This window comes from Trachurus japonicus, chromosome 3 (assembly GCF_045865225.1).
Source record: "Trachurus japonicus isolate A0001 chromosome 3, Traja_1.0".
In the NCBI taxonomy this organism is placed as follows: Eukaryota; Metazoa; Chordata; class Actinopteri; order Carangiformes; family Carangidae; genus Trachurus; species Trachurus japonicus.
The window spans coordinates 21,722,150-21,741,250 of record NC_140909.1 but is presented as its reverse complement, the minus strand read 5'-3'; the positions used below and the strand labels follow the sequence as shown (position 1 = coordinate 21,741,250).

General features: G+C 41.9%; 1 protein-coding gene across 2 annotated transcripts in view; it reads left to right on the top strand.

Moving 5' to 3' along the window:
• The window catches only part of LOC146989946 (synaptosomal-associated protein 25-A-like), a 37,922-nt gene that overhangs the window by 6,951 nt on the left and 11,870 nt on the right, over positions 1 to 19,101 (top strand). For both annotated transcript variants that reach the window (XM_085766576.1, XM_085766587.1), the window contains exons 2-4: positions 9,503 to 9,609; positions 10,871 to 10,912; positions 18,712 to 18,760. In XM_085766576.1, coding sequence (XP_085622702.1) covers positions 9,538 to 9,609; positions 10,871 to 10,912; positions 18,712 to 18,760 — 163 coding nt within the window. In that variant the 5' untranslated portion in view covers positions 9,503 to 9,537. The remainder of the gene's footprint in view (positions 1 to 9,502; positions 9,610 to 10,870; positions 10,913 to 18,711; positions 18,761 to 19,101) is intronic.

Here is a 19,101-nt window from a genome sequence, read left to right as displayed (position 1 = left end):
TGCCCTTGAACTAGTTCTCTTTCTGTGTGATGTTTCCAGTTTCTGAGTGAGTCGTGTCTTTATAAAACATGTCTGTTCTATAATGAAAGATTTGATCACTAGTTAGCAGCTCCAGTCTGATGGACCTGCTGCTGCACTGATTTCAACAGGACAGATTGAGATAGATGGAAGACAGGAGGGTACGTTCGGTGCCAACAGAGGAGCAAAACCGTGAACAAGAGGGTTTTTTTGTGTTCCTCAGTTAGGTTTTTGCCCCGTCTTTATTTAAAATGATCAATGTCACCTCTTTTAACCTTCAGTGTTTTTGAGCGACACCACTGAGGTAAGAGATGAAAGAATGAGAACTTGAAGTTCTCATCACTATGTTGAAATCCTTTTCAGCTCACCCATGATGCAGGTTCTTCCTCCGGGGCTGAATAGTCACTCACTGGCTACCCAGGGCTCGCTTTTGTGCCACTCACTTATACACAACCATGCAAAGAAGAAGAGCATTACAGAAATAGCAGCACTAATTAACAGTCACACTGCGCCCACCGTCTCATTTCCCACCACCTCCCTAACTAATCCGCAAAAACAAATGCATGAAAGAGAGGGAAAGTGCACCAGCTACCCTAAAAAATCCCCCAGATTTAGGTTAGTGCTTCTATAAACCCGTGAGAAACATGCAACTGAACGACTGACAAGCTGACCTGGTTTGCCTGAGCGAGAGATTCACTTGTGTCCTGATGTCCTACTTCCTTCACAAACGTTGTTTATCTCAACGGAGCACGATGCTTGATTGATAGCAGTCGTTTTGGTTTAGAGTGGAGGCTCCTTTATCACAACAGCCTGACAGCCTGCTACAGTGGAGGATGCTCAGCTAGTGTTATGGGTCATTTTAAAACTTGAATTTCTCATTAAGAGTATAAGAGAGAAATTTCCCTCCTATGCATTTATCCTCCATCCAGGCTGCACGACATCCACCCGCAGGTGTTTTTGTCATGAAGAAGAATACTCCTGCCATTTCTCTAACATCATCATTCATCTTTATTTTATTTTCTTTAGAAGTGATATCAACTAAATAAATGCTTTCTATGGTGGTTCCTTTATGTAGGACACAAACATAGGCCTATTAGATTCATGTTCTTTGTTTTACCTTTTCTGGTGTTGTTGGTGAGATTGTGGTGGTATGACTGGTCAGTGGTAGATTTACATGTGTAACTTTATTGAAATAAACTATTTACTCAACTGGATGCATCCCATGACATGGTTTCCGCTCGGCCCACCACTCCTTAATTATTACCGCCACACTTCATAATCGGATTGGGGCAGACGCACAATAATAATCTACCAGTTACCATAAACCCCATAAAGTGTCTCAATCCGATGGGTTTATCAATAAACAACGTTAATGAGGTGATTATAGCCCATAAGTTTAACACTACATGTCCTAGAAGAAACACTGCATGAGGACATGTCATGAGACAGAATAGCTTCAAAAGTTACTGAAATTTTCATGGCTGTTCACAAAAGTTCATAAGGTAGACTGGGAGGTGTCGTGGTTAACTGACTGAAGCATCAGTTAGGATTAAAGGAGCTATTTGGAAGTTTTGCTATTGCTACATAGCCAGCGTTAGAAACTGCTGTTTATGTAGTCCAGAAGAAACTGTTGCAATCTCAGCATCAAACTTCTTGTAATGGGGCGGTGCGTAGCGCAGTGGTTAAGGCGGCCGCCCCATGTAGAGGCTACAGTCCTCACCGCAGGCGGCCCCAGTTCGAGTCCCGCATCGGGCAGACCCTTCCTGCATGTCATTCCCCCTTTCCTGTCTATCTATACTGTACTATCAAATAAAGGCAAAAAGCCAAAAAATATACTTTAAAAAAAAAAAAACTGAGGAAAAGTAAAAAAAAAAAAAAAAAACTTCTTGTAATGCGCCAAGACCTGTGTCCAGTGGTAGAAAATAATGCCGAACTGAAGTTAGCATGCTGTCACTTTGCAATAGCGAGTAGCGACTCACTGTAGCCTCCAGTCCGCACCGACGATGTAGCGCTGCTCATACAGTGTGTGAGCCTTTTGTATGAGCTCCTCTATACCTTGCAATATACTTCAGTTTTGTCTTACACCCTTCAACTTGGACACAGATACAGACACATGGTCAGTGTACATAACTACTACTTTGATAGATAGGCATATCAGTATCATCCATATTCATCAAAATGAATGTTTTTGTTACCAAGAGAACCTATGAATGAATTGAAAACTTTATTCTGTAAATGTGGAACCTTTCCAAAGTCCAAATCTTGTCTCACTTACACCACGTCACATTAGATACTGCATTTTCAACTCGTTGTTTCTCACAGTGGAATTTTCCATTTATACATTTGTACAGGGTTTTGCTTTGAGGCTGGTCATTGTATTCTTCCATGATTGAGGCTGTGTGTTAATCATGTCAGCCCGTGACAGTGGTAATCCAGTCACCTACTAGAGCTCCGAGCCCAAACTGTATCCTACAACTATATTATCTTCACACACTTACACACACACACACACACACACACACACACACACACACTGGTAGGTAGGGGCAAACAGGAACATATGGAAACAAATTCACACTTTTTAACCAACAAAGAAAATTCAAAAGTCTAGTTGTACACACCAGCCGCATTTGTTTTGTCACAGTACAGTAGTGAAAGTGCTTTACCTGCTTTGTTCAGTGAGATCATGTCCTGGCTCTTTCCCACTCTTATCCTGTTTCCACACGCCTTTTCAACAGCTTTTGGGATTAACGCTATTAATATTTTGATCAATAATTCATTGGTGCCCTTTGAATTTCTCCATTTAAATCTGTGTTTGAAATCTAGTTATCTGTGTGGAAATCAGTGTGTTAATCCTTGAATAGTTATTTGGCTATTTTTTTGAAAATGTTATGACTTCCTGTGTGTGTGTTGCTTTTATTTAAAGGTAGAGTCTGGAGGTTTGTTTGTTGCAGTTAAACAAAACATTCAAACTGGGCCCCTCCTTTCGGGCTCAGCTGTGCAGCCTCCTGCCCCTGACAGCAGCAGTTGTCAGGACTAATCAGGACTGCAAAGAAAAGCAGCGGCCGTGGACCGATGCCCGGTCGTCACCAACAGCGGGAGCCTCGAGAACTATACACGAATTCGGCGAAATAACCGTTAGTCGAGCAGCCGCCATTACTGCGGTGACAGCTCCCAGTCAGGCAGTGATGGGCTCTGTGCGCGAAGCGGGCATTTGAATGCCTTTTCTCTTCGTCTAGGAAGGCTGGGAGGACATGTGCCGTCCTCGACTGCTCTAATATCAGCAAAACACAGCCCCTTACTTCAGGAGGACTGTCCGTGTTTAGACCGTAACGTTACGTACAGTGTGTAGCAGCAGCCGGCAGCGACGCAGTCACAGCTGACCTGTACAACCTGGCTACTCTCCCTTCTCACCGTTACCTTCACATCGTGGTAAAAATGGACGGTCTGTGAATGTCTCACTGATCCCTTCAATATGATGTGATCATGGTCGTCTAAAAGCCCGGTGTAAAATATGTCCGACCCATCCGGAGCTCAGGTAATTTTGACCATAAATCAGAGACCTGTAATTGACGTTTTTTCTGATCATTGGAGGCCAGCTGATCAATAAAATATTCTTGAATATCTAAAACAAAGCACAAGTTGTTGTTTTTATTCATGTAGCCTGTCCACATGATTAAATATCCCGCTGCTGGCTTGCTATCGTCAGCACGCATAACGGTTGGTATGTTATATTGTTTATGATACAGTCTCTTATTTCCCTGTTACTCTAATCTTTCCTGCTAATCGCTCAAACAAATGATTAATTCCTAAATTAATATTGGTATTCATGTAAGATACCTTAATCAGTTACTGGGGGGCACTAAACATAACAAATGCAGCCTATTTATGATGCTGTCATAGAGAATCAGTTTACTATGACTGACACATGTCACCGCAGTAATGGCGCCGCCGCAAGATGGCGGCATACACAAATCACTCGCCGAATTCGTGTATACTGTAACGAGTAGGAGAGCCATTGTGGTGAGCTGTGAAGCGGGTGCTAGCAACGAATGCTAACAGCCACCGCTAGCAGAAGTTAGCGCCAAGCTTCCGGGACAGCTAGCGGGGCTAGCAGCCCTCCTACTCTGCTGCATGGAGCTTCACCTGAGCTCTGTCATTAGCTGGAGAGAAAACGTGACTCTCCACCCAGAAGCGTCCCTGTGCACAACACAACAAAGCAAAAGACCAAAATACAGGCAGGGGAGGGGGCGCTGCAGACACAGTCACCACCACACAGGAATAGAAGCCCATAGGTGATGATTAAGATGGATTTCATTTGTATAAGTCTTGCGTTTATTTTTGAGCAGAAACCTCCAGACTCTACCTTTAAAGGGATAGTTCACCCAAAATTCTAATTTCCTCCTTGTCCTCCGTGCCTTCTCTGAGTTACAGCGGGGCTCCGTGCAGCACTGCATGTCCATATGACGGTTGCAAATGGAGCTCACTTTTCTTTGTCCAAAAAGACACACCAAAAAACATCCAAATACCTCCATAGTGCTCGTCTGTAATGTCCCTCTTGTATTGAAGCCCCAACATGAGAAACTGTTGCGAAAAAAATTAAATAAGTCTATGTTTTAAGCTTGTTTGTAGCGGAAGCACTATGGAGGTATTTGGATGTTTTTTTGTGTGTCTTTTTGGACGAAGAAAAGTGAGCCCTGTTTGCTACCGTCATATGGCAGTGCAGTGCTGCGCCGAGCCCCCCTGTAACTCCGAGAAGGCACGGAGGACTCTGAAACTTCTCCCAACCCTTAGTCGACATGAGGGTGAGTAGATAATGAGATTTCAATTTTGGGTGAACTATCCCTTTAAATGGTATAATATGGTACTACGCTTTTCCACAAATGAAGTTCCTAACGGAAAAATAAAGTTCTTTGAATTGAATTACCTAAATCTAATGTAACACATGCTCTCTTTCTTGTTCCGATTGCTGGACACACACAGCATACTTTCATGGACGGAGAGGGCGAAGCAAAACAAAGAAAGCAAGATCTCTCTTGCTTTCTTTGCAATGCAGTTAGAGGAGAGTGTGTGTGTATGTGTGTGTGAGAGAGAGAGAGAGAGAGAGAGAACAGTGGAGGGTAAATCCTCTTTCCCCGCTGACTTTAATCTCTCTGGGCTGAGCCTGGCAGTTCAGGCCTTACTGCAGCCGTCAGTCAAGACGAGTGACAGGCAGCAGGGCCACAGGTGGGGGATGGTCGGCCTGGACCTTGTATTATGTCAGCTCTAATGGAGTGTGTGTGTATGAAACGTTGAAAGCATGTTAAAGAGGAAGTGACTTTGTGTGGGAAGGACCAAGTTGTGGTCCTTGTCCTTCTAAAAGCTGACTAATGACAAATACCGATGCAGACCTGTTGTTACTCCCACATCCATCATGCCTGTGTTGCTGATTTTCTGTACGTATTTGTTCACTTTTTTTTAATTTCCATTATCCAATATGTCATTTTGCTATTGTTAAAATTGTAGCATATTTTTTGTATGTGAAACAAACAGGATTCCTGGAGGGTAGAGTGAACTCATAGCTCTAAATTCAGTGATAACTGTGACAGTAACATACAGTTTTCAGTAAGAGGAGCAGGCTGGGCTACATACAGCATTATTTATAATGTCTTATGTATGTGCATACAGTATAATGGAGAAGCTCATGCTGACTTGTAATCATTTGCATGGCTCTGATCCTTTCATCACACTTGCATTCATGCAGTACATGTTTCTCGGCCTCCAAGTTACTAGTTTGTGCCTCACACACAATCCACACACAATTTTAAACCATCTGTTACCACAACCTGGTATGGCTGCTCTCTGCAGGCAGGCAGAACTTTGACTGCAGAATTAATTGTCATTAAATTACTGTAACAAGTTTAACATAACTTGTTATTTTATTGGCATTTTGGATACATTTACAGTAAAATAATGTTGTTTATTATGGAGAAAAAGATTTGGCAGGTATGGTACAGACTGGTGATCCCCTGACTTTTCCTGGAGCACTGCTGTGAGGTTGCCATATTTGGGTTTTAGTGAAATGTCTCAACTATTGGATGGTTTGCCAAGAAATGTGGGTCAGACATTGCTATTGCCCAGAGGATGAATCCTTATCACATTTTAGCCTGCACCATTGTCAAATCAACATTTTCATTTCTCCAAAATATGAATCTGATTTATTGGTGGTAAAACAAATCATTCACAAAACATCATCAACATCATCATCTTTGCCCAGCAGCTGGTAAATCTGTGTTAAATGAACATTTAGTGGGATACATCTATAGAGGAAACAAGAAGAAGCAGTGCTGTGCTGTGTGTGTGTGTGTGTGTGTGTGTGTGTGTGTGTGTGTGTGTGTGTGTGTGTGTGTGCGCGTGTGCGCGTGTGCGCGTGTGTGCGCGTGCACGTGTGTGTGTGACTTAACAGGAAACAGCTCTGTTGCAAAGAGATAAAAAATCAATCATTGATCAATAACACAGACGAGTTTTACACTGGAGGAGATGGATGAAGTGAGGAAAAGAAGAGTTGGAGCCTGTCAGAGCACAGATCTGTTGTTGTTATTGACAGAGTTTAGTTATATTTAGTTCATTTGTGCTGCTGTGAAAGATTTTTTTAACCGTTTTACTTCAGTATTAAGAGCACAGTCCGTTCTTTTATAGGCCATGCTTTCCTGGAACATCAATACTGTTCCCCTTGACAACACAACCATGTCAACGACTGTCAACAAGTGGTCATTATTATGGATGTGGCCACTTGGTCATGGTCTTGGTTCACTGATATTTTGGAAACTTTGGAATACTGTATACAAACAGTGTGCAAACTTGAAAGGTTCCTTATTGTAAAAATGGGAGAACTGTCCATGTAATTCTCTATTATAAAGTAGATCCAGCTTCTATGTTTTTGTGAAATTATCAGCATCAGAGAAATGCACACAGCCTGTATTTAGACACTGAGCTTTAAACCAACACAACAAACTCACAACAAATAACTCAACGCTCTGAGTCATGACCCAAGCCCAAGACCCAAGACCCCCCCAATTAGAGCTGCCATTCAACTGAAATATGTTATGTTTTTATCAGAGGCCCTGAGCTCCTCTCTTCTGATTGGCTCACTGACATGTTGTTAGCAGAGTTTTGGAGCCTGGGAGAGGAGATGTAAATCTACACGGAGATGTTTTTTTTTTGGCTGTAATACCTTCCATTTGTACTGTATTTGCCTCTGTCTGCTCTTTGTGGTTCACATGTTATGTGGCTGATTCTTCACCTGAAGCTTATGTTGCTGTTGCACTCATTGTGAGGCCCTCAGTCAGCCTAAAATCTAAAATGTAAAATGTCAACATTAATATTTTAAAATGCAAATGCACCAAGTATAGCAGACAAACACACACACGGAAACACGCACGCACGCACACACAATTGGAGAAGCACTTTGAAAAGGCCGTTTTTTTTTCTCCCCCTCCTCCATCTCTTTTCCCGGCACACGTTCAATTATTAACCGGCCTGACGACTCCACTGGGATGGAGGCAGAGACAGACAGACAGAAGGCGCGGCACAACAAGGAGATATACCTTATCAAACATCCAGCTGTGACTCTAACTGACCTTCTCTCTGTTCACCTCTGTGATGCTCTGACAGGAACTGACTGACGGACGCCTCTGGCTTGGACAGAAAGCTACCATAACAAACTACTGAAATCTGGTACATTAGAAAAAATGCACTGGCTGCTTTTGCTGTTTTTGCTTGTACCACCCCCCAAAAAAACAGCATAACCAAGTCTAGAAAGTAACAAATACAAAATCTTGTCAGTCTCAAGTCAGTCTGCTTCTGCAGACACAGCGCCAAACGTCAGCAGTCCCTTGGTCCCATTGCTACACTGTACATCGCAGTAGATTAGATTATATAAAGCATTAATGATCCCTGAGCGGAGAGCTGGGTGGTTAAATTTATATCAGCGACAAGACACATTAGAAGAGAAAGTCTTCAATATAATTTGTGCAACAGAAACTAAAGCACAGTCGCACATTTGAGGTCTGATTGGACCAGATCAGATTATTTGCCTCATTAAAGGTTTAATTGTTTGGAGAGGCTGCGGCAGAGTGAGCGAGGGCGGGTGAAATAAGGAGTAAAAGAAGCAGAGAGGCTGAGCAGCTTTTCTTTGTCTCCTCAGCCTCCATCACCTTCGCCCCAACCACCATCACCACCGTCATCATCAGCAGCAGCAGCAGCAGCAGCAGCATGTAGCTCTGTCAGCCTGCAGAGTAACAGCCACATACATTTTTTATGGACCATACCTCCAGCTCTACTGTGTGTGGCTTTATGAAAAACTGTGGCAGTGCGCCAGAGGAGCAAAAATAGACCCTCGTCTCTGTCCTGATACTTTTTCTTCTAACCGTTAGAGCGATGAAGCCCCTACCTTGTTCATCTTGATTTACTGTTGATCCCTGAGGAGGAAACTCAGGGTCACCAGGGTGCAGTTTGAGGTCGGCGTCCATGCACTGCACATGTACGTGCATGTGACTCAGAAAGCAGAACCCATACTGTAGTAGCCTATACCCAGAGTGTTTCAACAGGAAATCATGCGTCACTTTTTCTTATGTGGTGATTTTGCCTTTTACTTGAGCTCAGTCAACAACTTTGCTTTGTTTCATCTCATGTGTTGATTGTGTCTCATTTATGGGGCCACTGACACAACCGAGCAGGTCTGACAAAAGCTTTTCACACATGAATCCTAGCCGGCTCTGATGACACAGACCTTTCTAGGAAGCCAGAGAAACACACCTGCATTGAGCCGTAGATCCTGTTGCCCAAAAAAGTAGCTCCTCCGAGTGTGGAATGAATATTTGACGTGTTAACTTCAGGATTCAGAAAGGGGTCAAGACTGGTGTGAAAAGCTCTTCACTGATTTGCTGAAGGACACTTGGACAATAACTGCTACTAAGCTATTGAACCTGTGGCCTGTTCTGTTATAACAACCTCTCCAACCTCGAGATGAATCTCACAACAGATGGCGACCGAATGCCGAATGCTGCCTTTTAGACCATCAAGTTAATGTGGTGTTTTTATTCGTTGTAGGGACAAATGGGAAATAGTCTGTTGATGCAGATCAGAAAACCGATTCCTTTGTCCTCTGACCTGAGTTTATGCGTTTCCAACAAGAACTGTAGGATGATCTGTTACTTAAACTGGACTTCCTGGATTATATTTCATGTCATGATTGTTAATATGTCGGGCCTATGATAGACTGGCGCCCAATGTCTGCTGGGATAGCTTCAGCCCCCAGTTACCCTGAAAGGACAAAGGGCTACAGCTAAGGGAGCTAATGATACCTGAACCACCCTGCGTGTTGTTTTCAGTCTTAACATTGTGTCCAAACATATTTTATTGTTTTTATAGTTTAATTTTGTGGTTATTATTTGAGGGACTAACCTGCCTTCTTTCCCCCTTTCTCTTTGTCTTTCTCTTTCAGTATTTCTTGTTTGAAGTCAAAATTCAACAGACATCATGGCAGACGACTCGGACATGCGCAATGAGCTGGCCGACCTGCAGACGCGCGCAGACCAGATAGCTGATGATGTACGGTAGAAGACACACTTACACATTGGTCTACTCTACTCCATAGATGTATAATAGACCCATGGTCTTATCTACTCCTGGTTTAAAATTGACATTGTACACACTCAAACACAAATGCTGATATTACCTGTTTGAGAATCGATATAGAATACGTGTAATTCCATATGACCCTGTGTCAAGTGGCTGCTGGCGAGCTGCCCAGTGTTATTTGTTGTAAATTTTGTGCATCACATTCTTTAAAACATAGCAACACCTGTCATATTATTATTATTATTATTATTATTATTATTATTATTACTTATTATATGCACAATTGAATCTGCTCGTCGAGGAAGCATGTTGTAGCCAAGGTTATTGGTTTTCATTTGGTCAGCCAATCAATAAGTCACAAGTCGGTGTCGGCATTGAAGATAGTTATACACAAGAAAGCCAGAAAACTTCAAAAACTTTCGAACGTTCAAATGTGGTCTGCAGTCTAAACTGATTTTGGGTCCGTGACATGACCATTATAATTTGACATTTCAAAATGACCTGTTCTCCTAAGCACACAAATATATCCCTAAAGCCTCCGGGCTACCAGACGCAGCTGCTTTAATGTGACCCTCCCTTGTTTTAGTCATTTGTTCTCTAAGTCTATTTCATCAAGACTGTGCTTTTTTGGGATAAGGGAGAACTTTTCCCTTTTTAATGAGTTGAGAGGAGCTCAGGAAGAGTAGATAATTCTGTGCAGTAGAATAATAGAGGAGCTCAAATGGCCTTATTAAACATTCATGAGGAGATAATGCAGGGCCAAAAGGCTCCACGGATGTGATGGGAGGAAAGGAACGGAGGAATAAGGAAGGCAGGGATTGATGGATGGAGATGAGATTACCAAGGGGAAACAGTGAAATAAGGATTAGGAAGGAGAGAGTGTTTGGTTTAAGAGGGATCCTACAGAGGGTAGAAAGTTCACAAACACAAGGCAGAAATCAGATAATTAATCCTGGAGTCGGAGGAGAGGAGAGGAATAATCAAAGTTCATTATGACTCAGTAATTTGTCTGTCTATACTTATTTGACTATGTAGCATGTTCGTGGTCTGCTGATCTCCTTTGAGCACCTTTTAACTTTTGATTATAAACTATTCATATTCTGCTTTAATATACTGAAATATCTTTGTGGTGTCACAGGTGCTGTGTTGTGTGTCTGTGTATTTGCTCTCTTGTGGACTCTCAGCTAATCAGCTCTCTCTCTGCCTCTTTCTTGCTTCTCTCTGCTTGCAGTCTCTGGAGAGCACTCGGCGTATGCTGGCTCTGGTTGAGGAGGTGAGTCCAACAGTACAATGACGCACACACTTTACATTACCAGCCGAGACAAAAAGGGAATAAGCATGCCTATGATTACACAAACAATGGCATGTCAGATTGGTGAGTGGTGTATGGTAGCCTTTTGCCTCTCTACTTGTGTCAGCTGGGATTGGCTCCAGCCCCCCCCCCGTAATCCTCAGAGGATAAGTAGTATAGCTGACGATTTGTCTTGGTGTGAGAGTCATGCTAAGTAACAAAAGTATGTGGTAAAACTAGCTTCTTTACTTCAACACTATTTAAGTCCTTTCAATAGTGCAAAAATCGGGTACACCCAGCCGGTCTTTTGAACTTTGATTCAATACCTTCATCTCTGACACTATTAGATACAACACTACTTGTAATATAGTATCATTTTTGTTTAAAGGGATACTTCCTTCCATCAACAACACAACTATTTTTTAAGCTACGGTACCTTTTTGGTCATTTTTGCCTTTATTAGACAGTGAGACAGACAATCAGGGAGATTATCCTTGTAAGTTTGGAAAACTTCTCTATAATTATCTAAAGTGGTGATCCTGCAATTGAAATCTCCCAAAAGATAAATAGGCTAGTTTAGAACATAAATATATTTGACTCATTTAATTTGGTTGGTTTTCATTATGCTATTTGCGGCAAATTAATCGCTCCAACTGACATTGAAAATTGCAACCAAATGTTCAGCAGCTCAGTGAACTGAATGAGTGATGTGATTGGTGGGAACCATCTGTCGAAACTTTATGGTGGGTTGTACAGCCAGGTGTCTGTTCTGGGTTTGTTCGTCATGCTGTGGGTTGCTTTTTGCTCTGCAGGTTTTAGCTGTAGAAGAAGAGATTCAACAAGGATGTGTCACCCTGAAAAGGATGTTCTTACTGTACCTTTCCTGAATCGGAAAAGAACTTCCTCATATATTATGTCCTAATATAGCTGAGTCCGTTTCAGAGGTACGTGTGGACCCAGACACAAAAGCTTTTTATTATTCCCGAGAGCTATAGCTGTACCTCTCAGAAAAGATAGGATGAAATTCACTTTAAGAGTGACCATACTGGCATTAATACAACATGTGCATTGGGCTCCAGTTCCTGTTCCCATACTGGCTTCAGGGAGTAACCACTACAGTACGTCTTAATGAGACAAAGCCTGGGGGAACAGTTTGAGTCCTGCAGTTGACCTAAACAGTGACTTGCTCAGCAGACAAGCTATCATACTGACGGTGGCTGAATATGTGACCTTTAAGGAGAATGCCACGATAATGTCACTTGTTTGTTTCAACTGCTACTCTCTCAGTGATGTGTTAGCTCAGAGTGTGACAATGCCAGACTGTTGTTTTGGAGTGAAGAACCAGTGAAAAACACAGGGGCAAATGTTGATTTTCTTCTCTGTCTGGCTGACAACATGATCTTTATCCATCTCACTTAGCATCTCTCCAGAGAAACAGGCTCAGTAACATGAATTATGGATGAGAGTCTACATGTTTCTTTTCATAATGCACTGTTATAAAATTCTCTCTGGGTTTTTTGGATTTATGGATTTAATATTTTTTGGTGACTTGAGTTTTAGCATTTAAATGATGGTCCAGACTAACTGTTCAGACTCTGTGTCTGATCTACTAAAAGTTTGCTTGCATAAAAACATGTGCAAGCTTGATATCACCTGCAAAAAAATGCAAGCTGAGGACTGCGTCATTCAAATTAGCAAAATGACAGCGCTGTCCATTGAGAGCCTTGGCCTATGCAACATGGGGAGTTTGCAGACAGCTCGATTTAGCTCACACAGTGTGATTTACAAAGCCTGGAAGTGAATTGTGATTGAGACTGCGTCTGAATTTAACACATTTGAGGAGGTGCTGATCAGCCTACCATTACGCACAATGGCTGCTGTTACTGCAACGAGAAGGAGATAGAGGCACAATTTAAGAGTACATAATAGAAAATAAGCTTGTTTCACTCGTGTTTACATTTATGGAATGACAGAAGAAAAGATCATTCAGACATATCATCATCATAAGGCTATAACACGCAAAACCCTCATTTTAATACTGCGGTTTGCATGTGTTGTTATTTAGAATCAGCCTTTATTGTCACTATACAGAAGTACAGCAAAATTACCAGCCATCTTCGGCGCAGCCTGCGAACCCCGCTTGTCGCACTGGGGGGTGAAAGCGGCGAAGGCGTGGGATGGGGGGGTAGGGGGGTGTGTTGCATATGTGCATGTGCGTAAGTGTCCATGGATGCGTGTGTGTATAAGCCTGGAGAGTCGCTTCGTCTAGCCTCACAATCAGTGCCTCAGTTCGCAGGGTGTCATGGCGATAACACAGCAGGTTGCCATGGAGACGGCAACGGCCTTGCGCTGCCGCAGGAGGCCGAAATGCAGATTAGATTATGATTGTTTGGGCTAGGGCGAGTAGTCGCATTCCAATAGACTCGACTTACTCTCTTTGTCCATTCTGGTCTCCAAGATGTTTCCGTGTTGCGGTTTATAAAGTTTATACCCACAGTCTGAGTGCTAACAGCTCTGCCCACCCCATCAATCATGTCGGGCAGCTTCATGGGGCTTTGGACTGCTGTCACCTTCTTCCGAATTTTTCGATACACCAGGGCAATGCCTAATCCAATCAGCAGATAACCTGTTATCATGGTTCCGAATATGTAGATATCCTCCTCGATGACCTCAACGGAAAGAATCGCCAGGCACACGACCCTCCCCTTCTCCCACGAGTCCATCGTGTAACCAGCGGTGAACGCTCCGTCAGGCAGACAGGTTCCCCCGAACCCAAGCTTCTTGTCGAGAAAATTCTGTCAATTGCGTTGGGAGACCAGTTGACAAATTCCATGATTTACATTTGGAGAGCAATGCGGGGAGAGGCTCCCGAAGTTTGAGACAAGAGAGGACGAGACATGAGAAGCAAAGCAGGGACGATAAGGGAGAGGGGAGAGAGGGAGGGATGCGTCCGCCTTTGTTGAGAGCAGGAAGGCAGTCACTCTAGCAGATCACCTGCAAAACACTAACAAAACACGCAAAATGTTACCACAAACACGCAATTTTAGTGTCAAAGTGCCAAAGCAACTTACATTTCTTAGTTTTCATTATTCTGCATGTTGCCCATAGTGGTAGAGTGTTCAGGGTGGCTACAAATCACATGTCTGTAATTAATGTGATTCTGTCTCTGACCATCCAGTGCACCTTTCCCTCAGAAATTGTAAGCACATGCTAATACTCCATGACCTCAGCGTTAAAAAGGCTTACACTAATAGAATAAGTGGAGAGCAGTCAGACCACCACACTCAGTGATCTATCTGAGATCGGTGATACCTGCCTGTTTGTGGCCTCCAGGTCTGTGTCTGCTCTCAGACCACATCAGATAAAACATTCTCAGTTATGTGCATCTGCATAATGGAGTTTGGATACTGCACAGTGTCCTGCTGAAAAGGTATTAAAGGAGAACAAAGGCATTTAGACGTTGCTGTCTCGTGCTTCCTCTGTGAAGCTTAAAGGATAAGAGCAGGATTTTTTAACATGGACAGGTCTGCATCAGAGTATGTCCACTAAGATAGCTTGTTTTTGCCATGTCCATGTGTTTGTTACAACAATGATGATGGATGTGTGTCCTTTCGTATCCATTTTGTTTAACCAGGGACAGCTGTCATATCACTCTGTTCAATCCAGCAGATATATATATATTTCACTCCATTTATTTTCAGCCCACCAGCCTCCATTGATAAACACAATATTTACCTCACAGAGGACTGGAGCTGATGATCTACCGCTGACTTGTTTGGTTACCGTGTGTTATTCAGTGACTTTCAGTGGTGGAGGCAGTATTCACATTCCTTCACTAAAAATGTATTAAAACTAGGCAGCCATTTTTTAAAATGTTGATGATGATCCAGAAATGAAAGTTTTGCCCATAATATCCAAGCCATGCTGGTTCAACTCAGCGTTATTCCTAGAGTGTAATTAGAGTAATACATCGATGCAGATCCTACATCACAATAACATTATGCATAGATTCTCACTTGCAATGCATGGACTTACATTAGAGAACAACACAGTGAATGCATGTTCAGTTTCAGTTATCGGTTAACAGTGATAAGAGTAATGTTGCCACAGTTGTTCTAATGTGTAAAATAGAGTGTCATCACTCAACAGATGATTTTTATTAAAATATTTTAATATCTGTCTCTGTGGCTACACAATTTCTCCTAATGAGAGCCACTTTGAATATTCAGCGTGTCCACATGTCTTATGTATTACCGTAACATCTGGTGTTTTACAACCATAAAACAGTAGAGGACATTCTTTCCTTGAAACAAGAGTGACATAATGCGTCTTTGTCTCATGCATAAACCCATAATTCATTCTCTGGACAAGGGTGCTACATGACCTTTATTTTGTGCGACGGCAGGAAATGTCAGATTGTTAACTGCATCAACCGACATAAATGTTTACAGTGTCAAACATCTGCTGAGTTTATTGAGTGAAGAAATAGTTTGAAAATACAGTATTCACTTTTAAAGTTTTAGACTTCTACATATAACAGAGATATTGTTTCTATCTCTTTTCATTAGGTTCTGAATCACTGCGTCAATGCGTTCAAGTTAGAAAACATTGGTTCACTGTAGTTCCTTTCCACGAGTAGCAGGTGTGTCAGCAGTGAGGAGCTCTGGTGCAATTCTGTTCATAGAGCAGCACTTTTCATATTTTCTCTGATATGGTCTTTTAAGACAGACCCAGAGAGGTTTATATGAAAGTGTTATCTTCTGTGAAATGAGAAAGTGTTTGGTGGCTCTGGATTAAATGTGAAGAAAGCAACAGAGAAAGATGGAAATGAAAAGCAGAAAGTAAGACAGACGTGGACAATGGATTGTAGACTGAGATAAACAGAGAGATAGTCTGTGAAGGACATGGTGGTCCAAAGCTGGTGTCTCTGTGGAACTGGCGGTACGGGAAATCAGATTTGATCTGATTCTGATTTAAGCAGCGTCGGGCCTGAAGTCAGATAATACGTTACAGATGATGGACATGATGTTACATTCATGAGGGTTGTTTTATGCCAATAAACTACTACATTACGCCATGCCAGGTCATTGTGATTTGACTCCCATATTATTATTCTTAATTATATTTAAATACAATATGGATCATCTCATCTTACTCAACTCAGCAAGAAAGCCAAAGAATGAAATGAAACATACATTTGTAAAATAGCTGCTATTGAGTAGTTTTTCCAGAAGGGACACCTTCAGTCAACCAACCAATCATCCAAAGTGTGCAACTCTGGCAGTTTATGTGTTCATGTATCAGATATCACATCAGGAGCTGGTTAACCATTGGCAGGCAGCAGGTGGACATGTGGGTCACTCTGCCGCGCTTGTCTCTGTATTGACTGAATTAGCATAGATTCCAGGAGGCATTAGAGAGGATATCTCACTAAGGAAATCAATACAAAGCGACTGAGGGCTGTGTCTTAATGTCAACAGACCTCTTTCTCCCTTTCTGTCTTTGCCTTGGTTATTTTTTAACTCCAATCTCTGTTTTCTTTCTGAGGTTGTTAAATTTTTTTGGTCATAAATGATATAGAAATCACTGCTAGCAACAAATTTAATTGACTGAATGGGTTATTCTTGTTATTCAGCTTAATGTGCTTAACGTTTATAAAATATATGATATAAAAAGGGCCCACCAGCACTTGGCTCGACACAGAAATGAAGAAGAAAGAAAGAGATTAAATCAGTTTAAAATATTAATCAAAGCCTCAAATGGTCATTTCCTGGGCACAAAATTATTTTGGGAGAATGCGTTAAAAATGATCAGGTTATGACTGGAGACTGTGTGACTTAATGTTTTACAGCAAAGTGTGAAAATGACCTAATTGTTTGTGAGTATGTTCCTCTGTGTTTAACCAGCCAAAAGAAGTGAGGTCACCTCATCAGATTATGCCAGTTGGCGTGGACAAACATCCTGTCCCGTGCAGCTCTGAAGCCCGGCGGCCACCTTTTGCATGTCTGTGATTTCACATGCTTCCTGGTAGATATCCTCCAGTCCTAGCTTATGTAAATTAACCTGTTTTCGCCTTCTTAGCTTAACTTTAAACTCATATAGATCCATCGCCATGACTAGATTTTTTTTGATTGATACCTGTACCAGTTGCATGCATTACTGGCCTCCATCAGTCGACTCTATCACTGCTCCAAGAAGGTCAGAGTACAGTTTGATCCAAAACAGATGATGCGTGAACTGAATGGCCTTTGGACTTAAATATGTGTCGGCAGAAGCCTTTGGCTCATGGTGAGCACAAAGCTGTTTTTTTGCTGTGTGCACACAGTGGTTAATGTGGTTATTGTGTGCTCACTGAAGGGTGTTATAATGAGATGAAGCCCATACATAACTGTATATGAGTCTGATGTTCTTGTTCTGTGTGTGTGCGTGTGTGAGCATGTGTGTTTGAGCACGTGCCAACTCTGTAAGCCAAATCAGAATGTTTCATTACTGGAGCTTTGTCAACAAATCTCTGGTACCAGCCCAGTGAACATAACAAATATAGCACATGCCATTTGGTGGACGAGTTTATCCTGAGAATCTGTGCAGAGACATGGATGAATATATTAACAGCATTATGATATGTTCTCTGGAGAGTTTTGCTCCTCTTGTGTGAGGTTTTTATAGAGCATGTAATGTTTCTTCTTGTGTCTGATTCTCGATTAGGTGGATGTAAATCTGCCTATATGCAACACTGTCTCCCAGAAATTGTGTTTGTTTACTTAACTGTAACAGCAAATATGTTTAGAGAAAAAGGTACTGTAATTGCACCCAGATTTGATTTTCTAACAGTCAGGATTCATTGTTCATTTACACATTTGCAAGTGTGTTGATGCTGTTTCCACCAAAATATCTATCCACTTTAATAGTCTGGGTATACAATACATCTTCATTCTTTGAAAAAAGAATAGTTGTCACCAAAGGGAATAAACCAGAGAATATAGCTGATCAATATTACTCTCAAGTCACTGTTAAGTTTGAAACATCAGATGGTTAACTTAGTTCAGCATAAAGGCTGGAAACAGGAAAACATCCTGTCAGCCTTTATCCAAAGTTAACAGATCTCGCCTACCAGTACCTCCGCCTATATAGAATAATACAAGGCAGTTCAGACAGAAAGCAACTTGAATCTTCTGCTTCTGCTTCGTCACCACTTACTTGACCAATTCACTCCAGGCAGCTAGTGTATCAACCACAGTGTTAGCTGCAGATCCACTAGCAACACATGCACCACTTTATGTTTGGATGAAACAAAAACGAGATATTAAAGGGATAGTTCAACATTTTGGCAATTTCGCCTATTGCCATAATCCCTATAGTCACAGTGGTAAATTCATTTCCTTTAATTATCAGTGCATGTTGAGATCCGGCAGAGACACAAGCTGCTCAGCGAACACAATGGAGGTGAAGGGTACAAGGTCCCCCTGTCAACAATAGGCGAATTTGCCTATTGTCATCATGAAATTCGCCTATTGAACTATCCCTTTAATTAGTGAGCTGCTACCTTTGGACATACCTAGACTAACTGCTTGCCACTGTTTCAAGATCATAGTTAAGATCTGTTAACCAGCGGCTCTCTGTAGCTTCATTTCACAAACATATATGACAGCAATATCGATCTTATTCAACTTATGACACCTCTGCTGTCCTAACGGCTTTGCTCTGTCTACACTGTTTAACCTCACTGATCTTTTTTCTTCTCTTTCTTCTCCCCTCTTTCTTTCTCTCTCTCTGTCTGTTAGAGTAAAGATGCCGGCATCAGGACTCTGGTCATGTTGGATGAGCAGGGAGGTAAGTTGTCAGGGAGAGATCACCAAACGCTATCTCTCTTAACACCTGGTCTCACTTTCAGTCTGCTCCTTTCTCTCTTGCTGCCACTTTATGCTGTATAGAGAGCCATCTTGAGCAGTGCATCCAGTATAAGACTGTGGAGTTGAATTTACAACACCAGGGAAAATGACCTTTATGATTTCATAATTGCTTGATTAAAATAACAGTTTATTTCTTTTTGAGCTTGTGCCAAGTTAAAATGAACCATAGCTACAGTCTGTGCTAATGCGGCTAACATGATTATACAGGATGTGACTGTGCAGCCAGCCTCTGCTTTGCCTCCCTATTACATGCTTATTTTT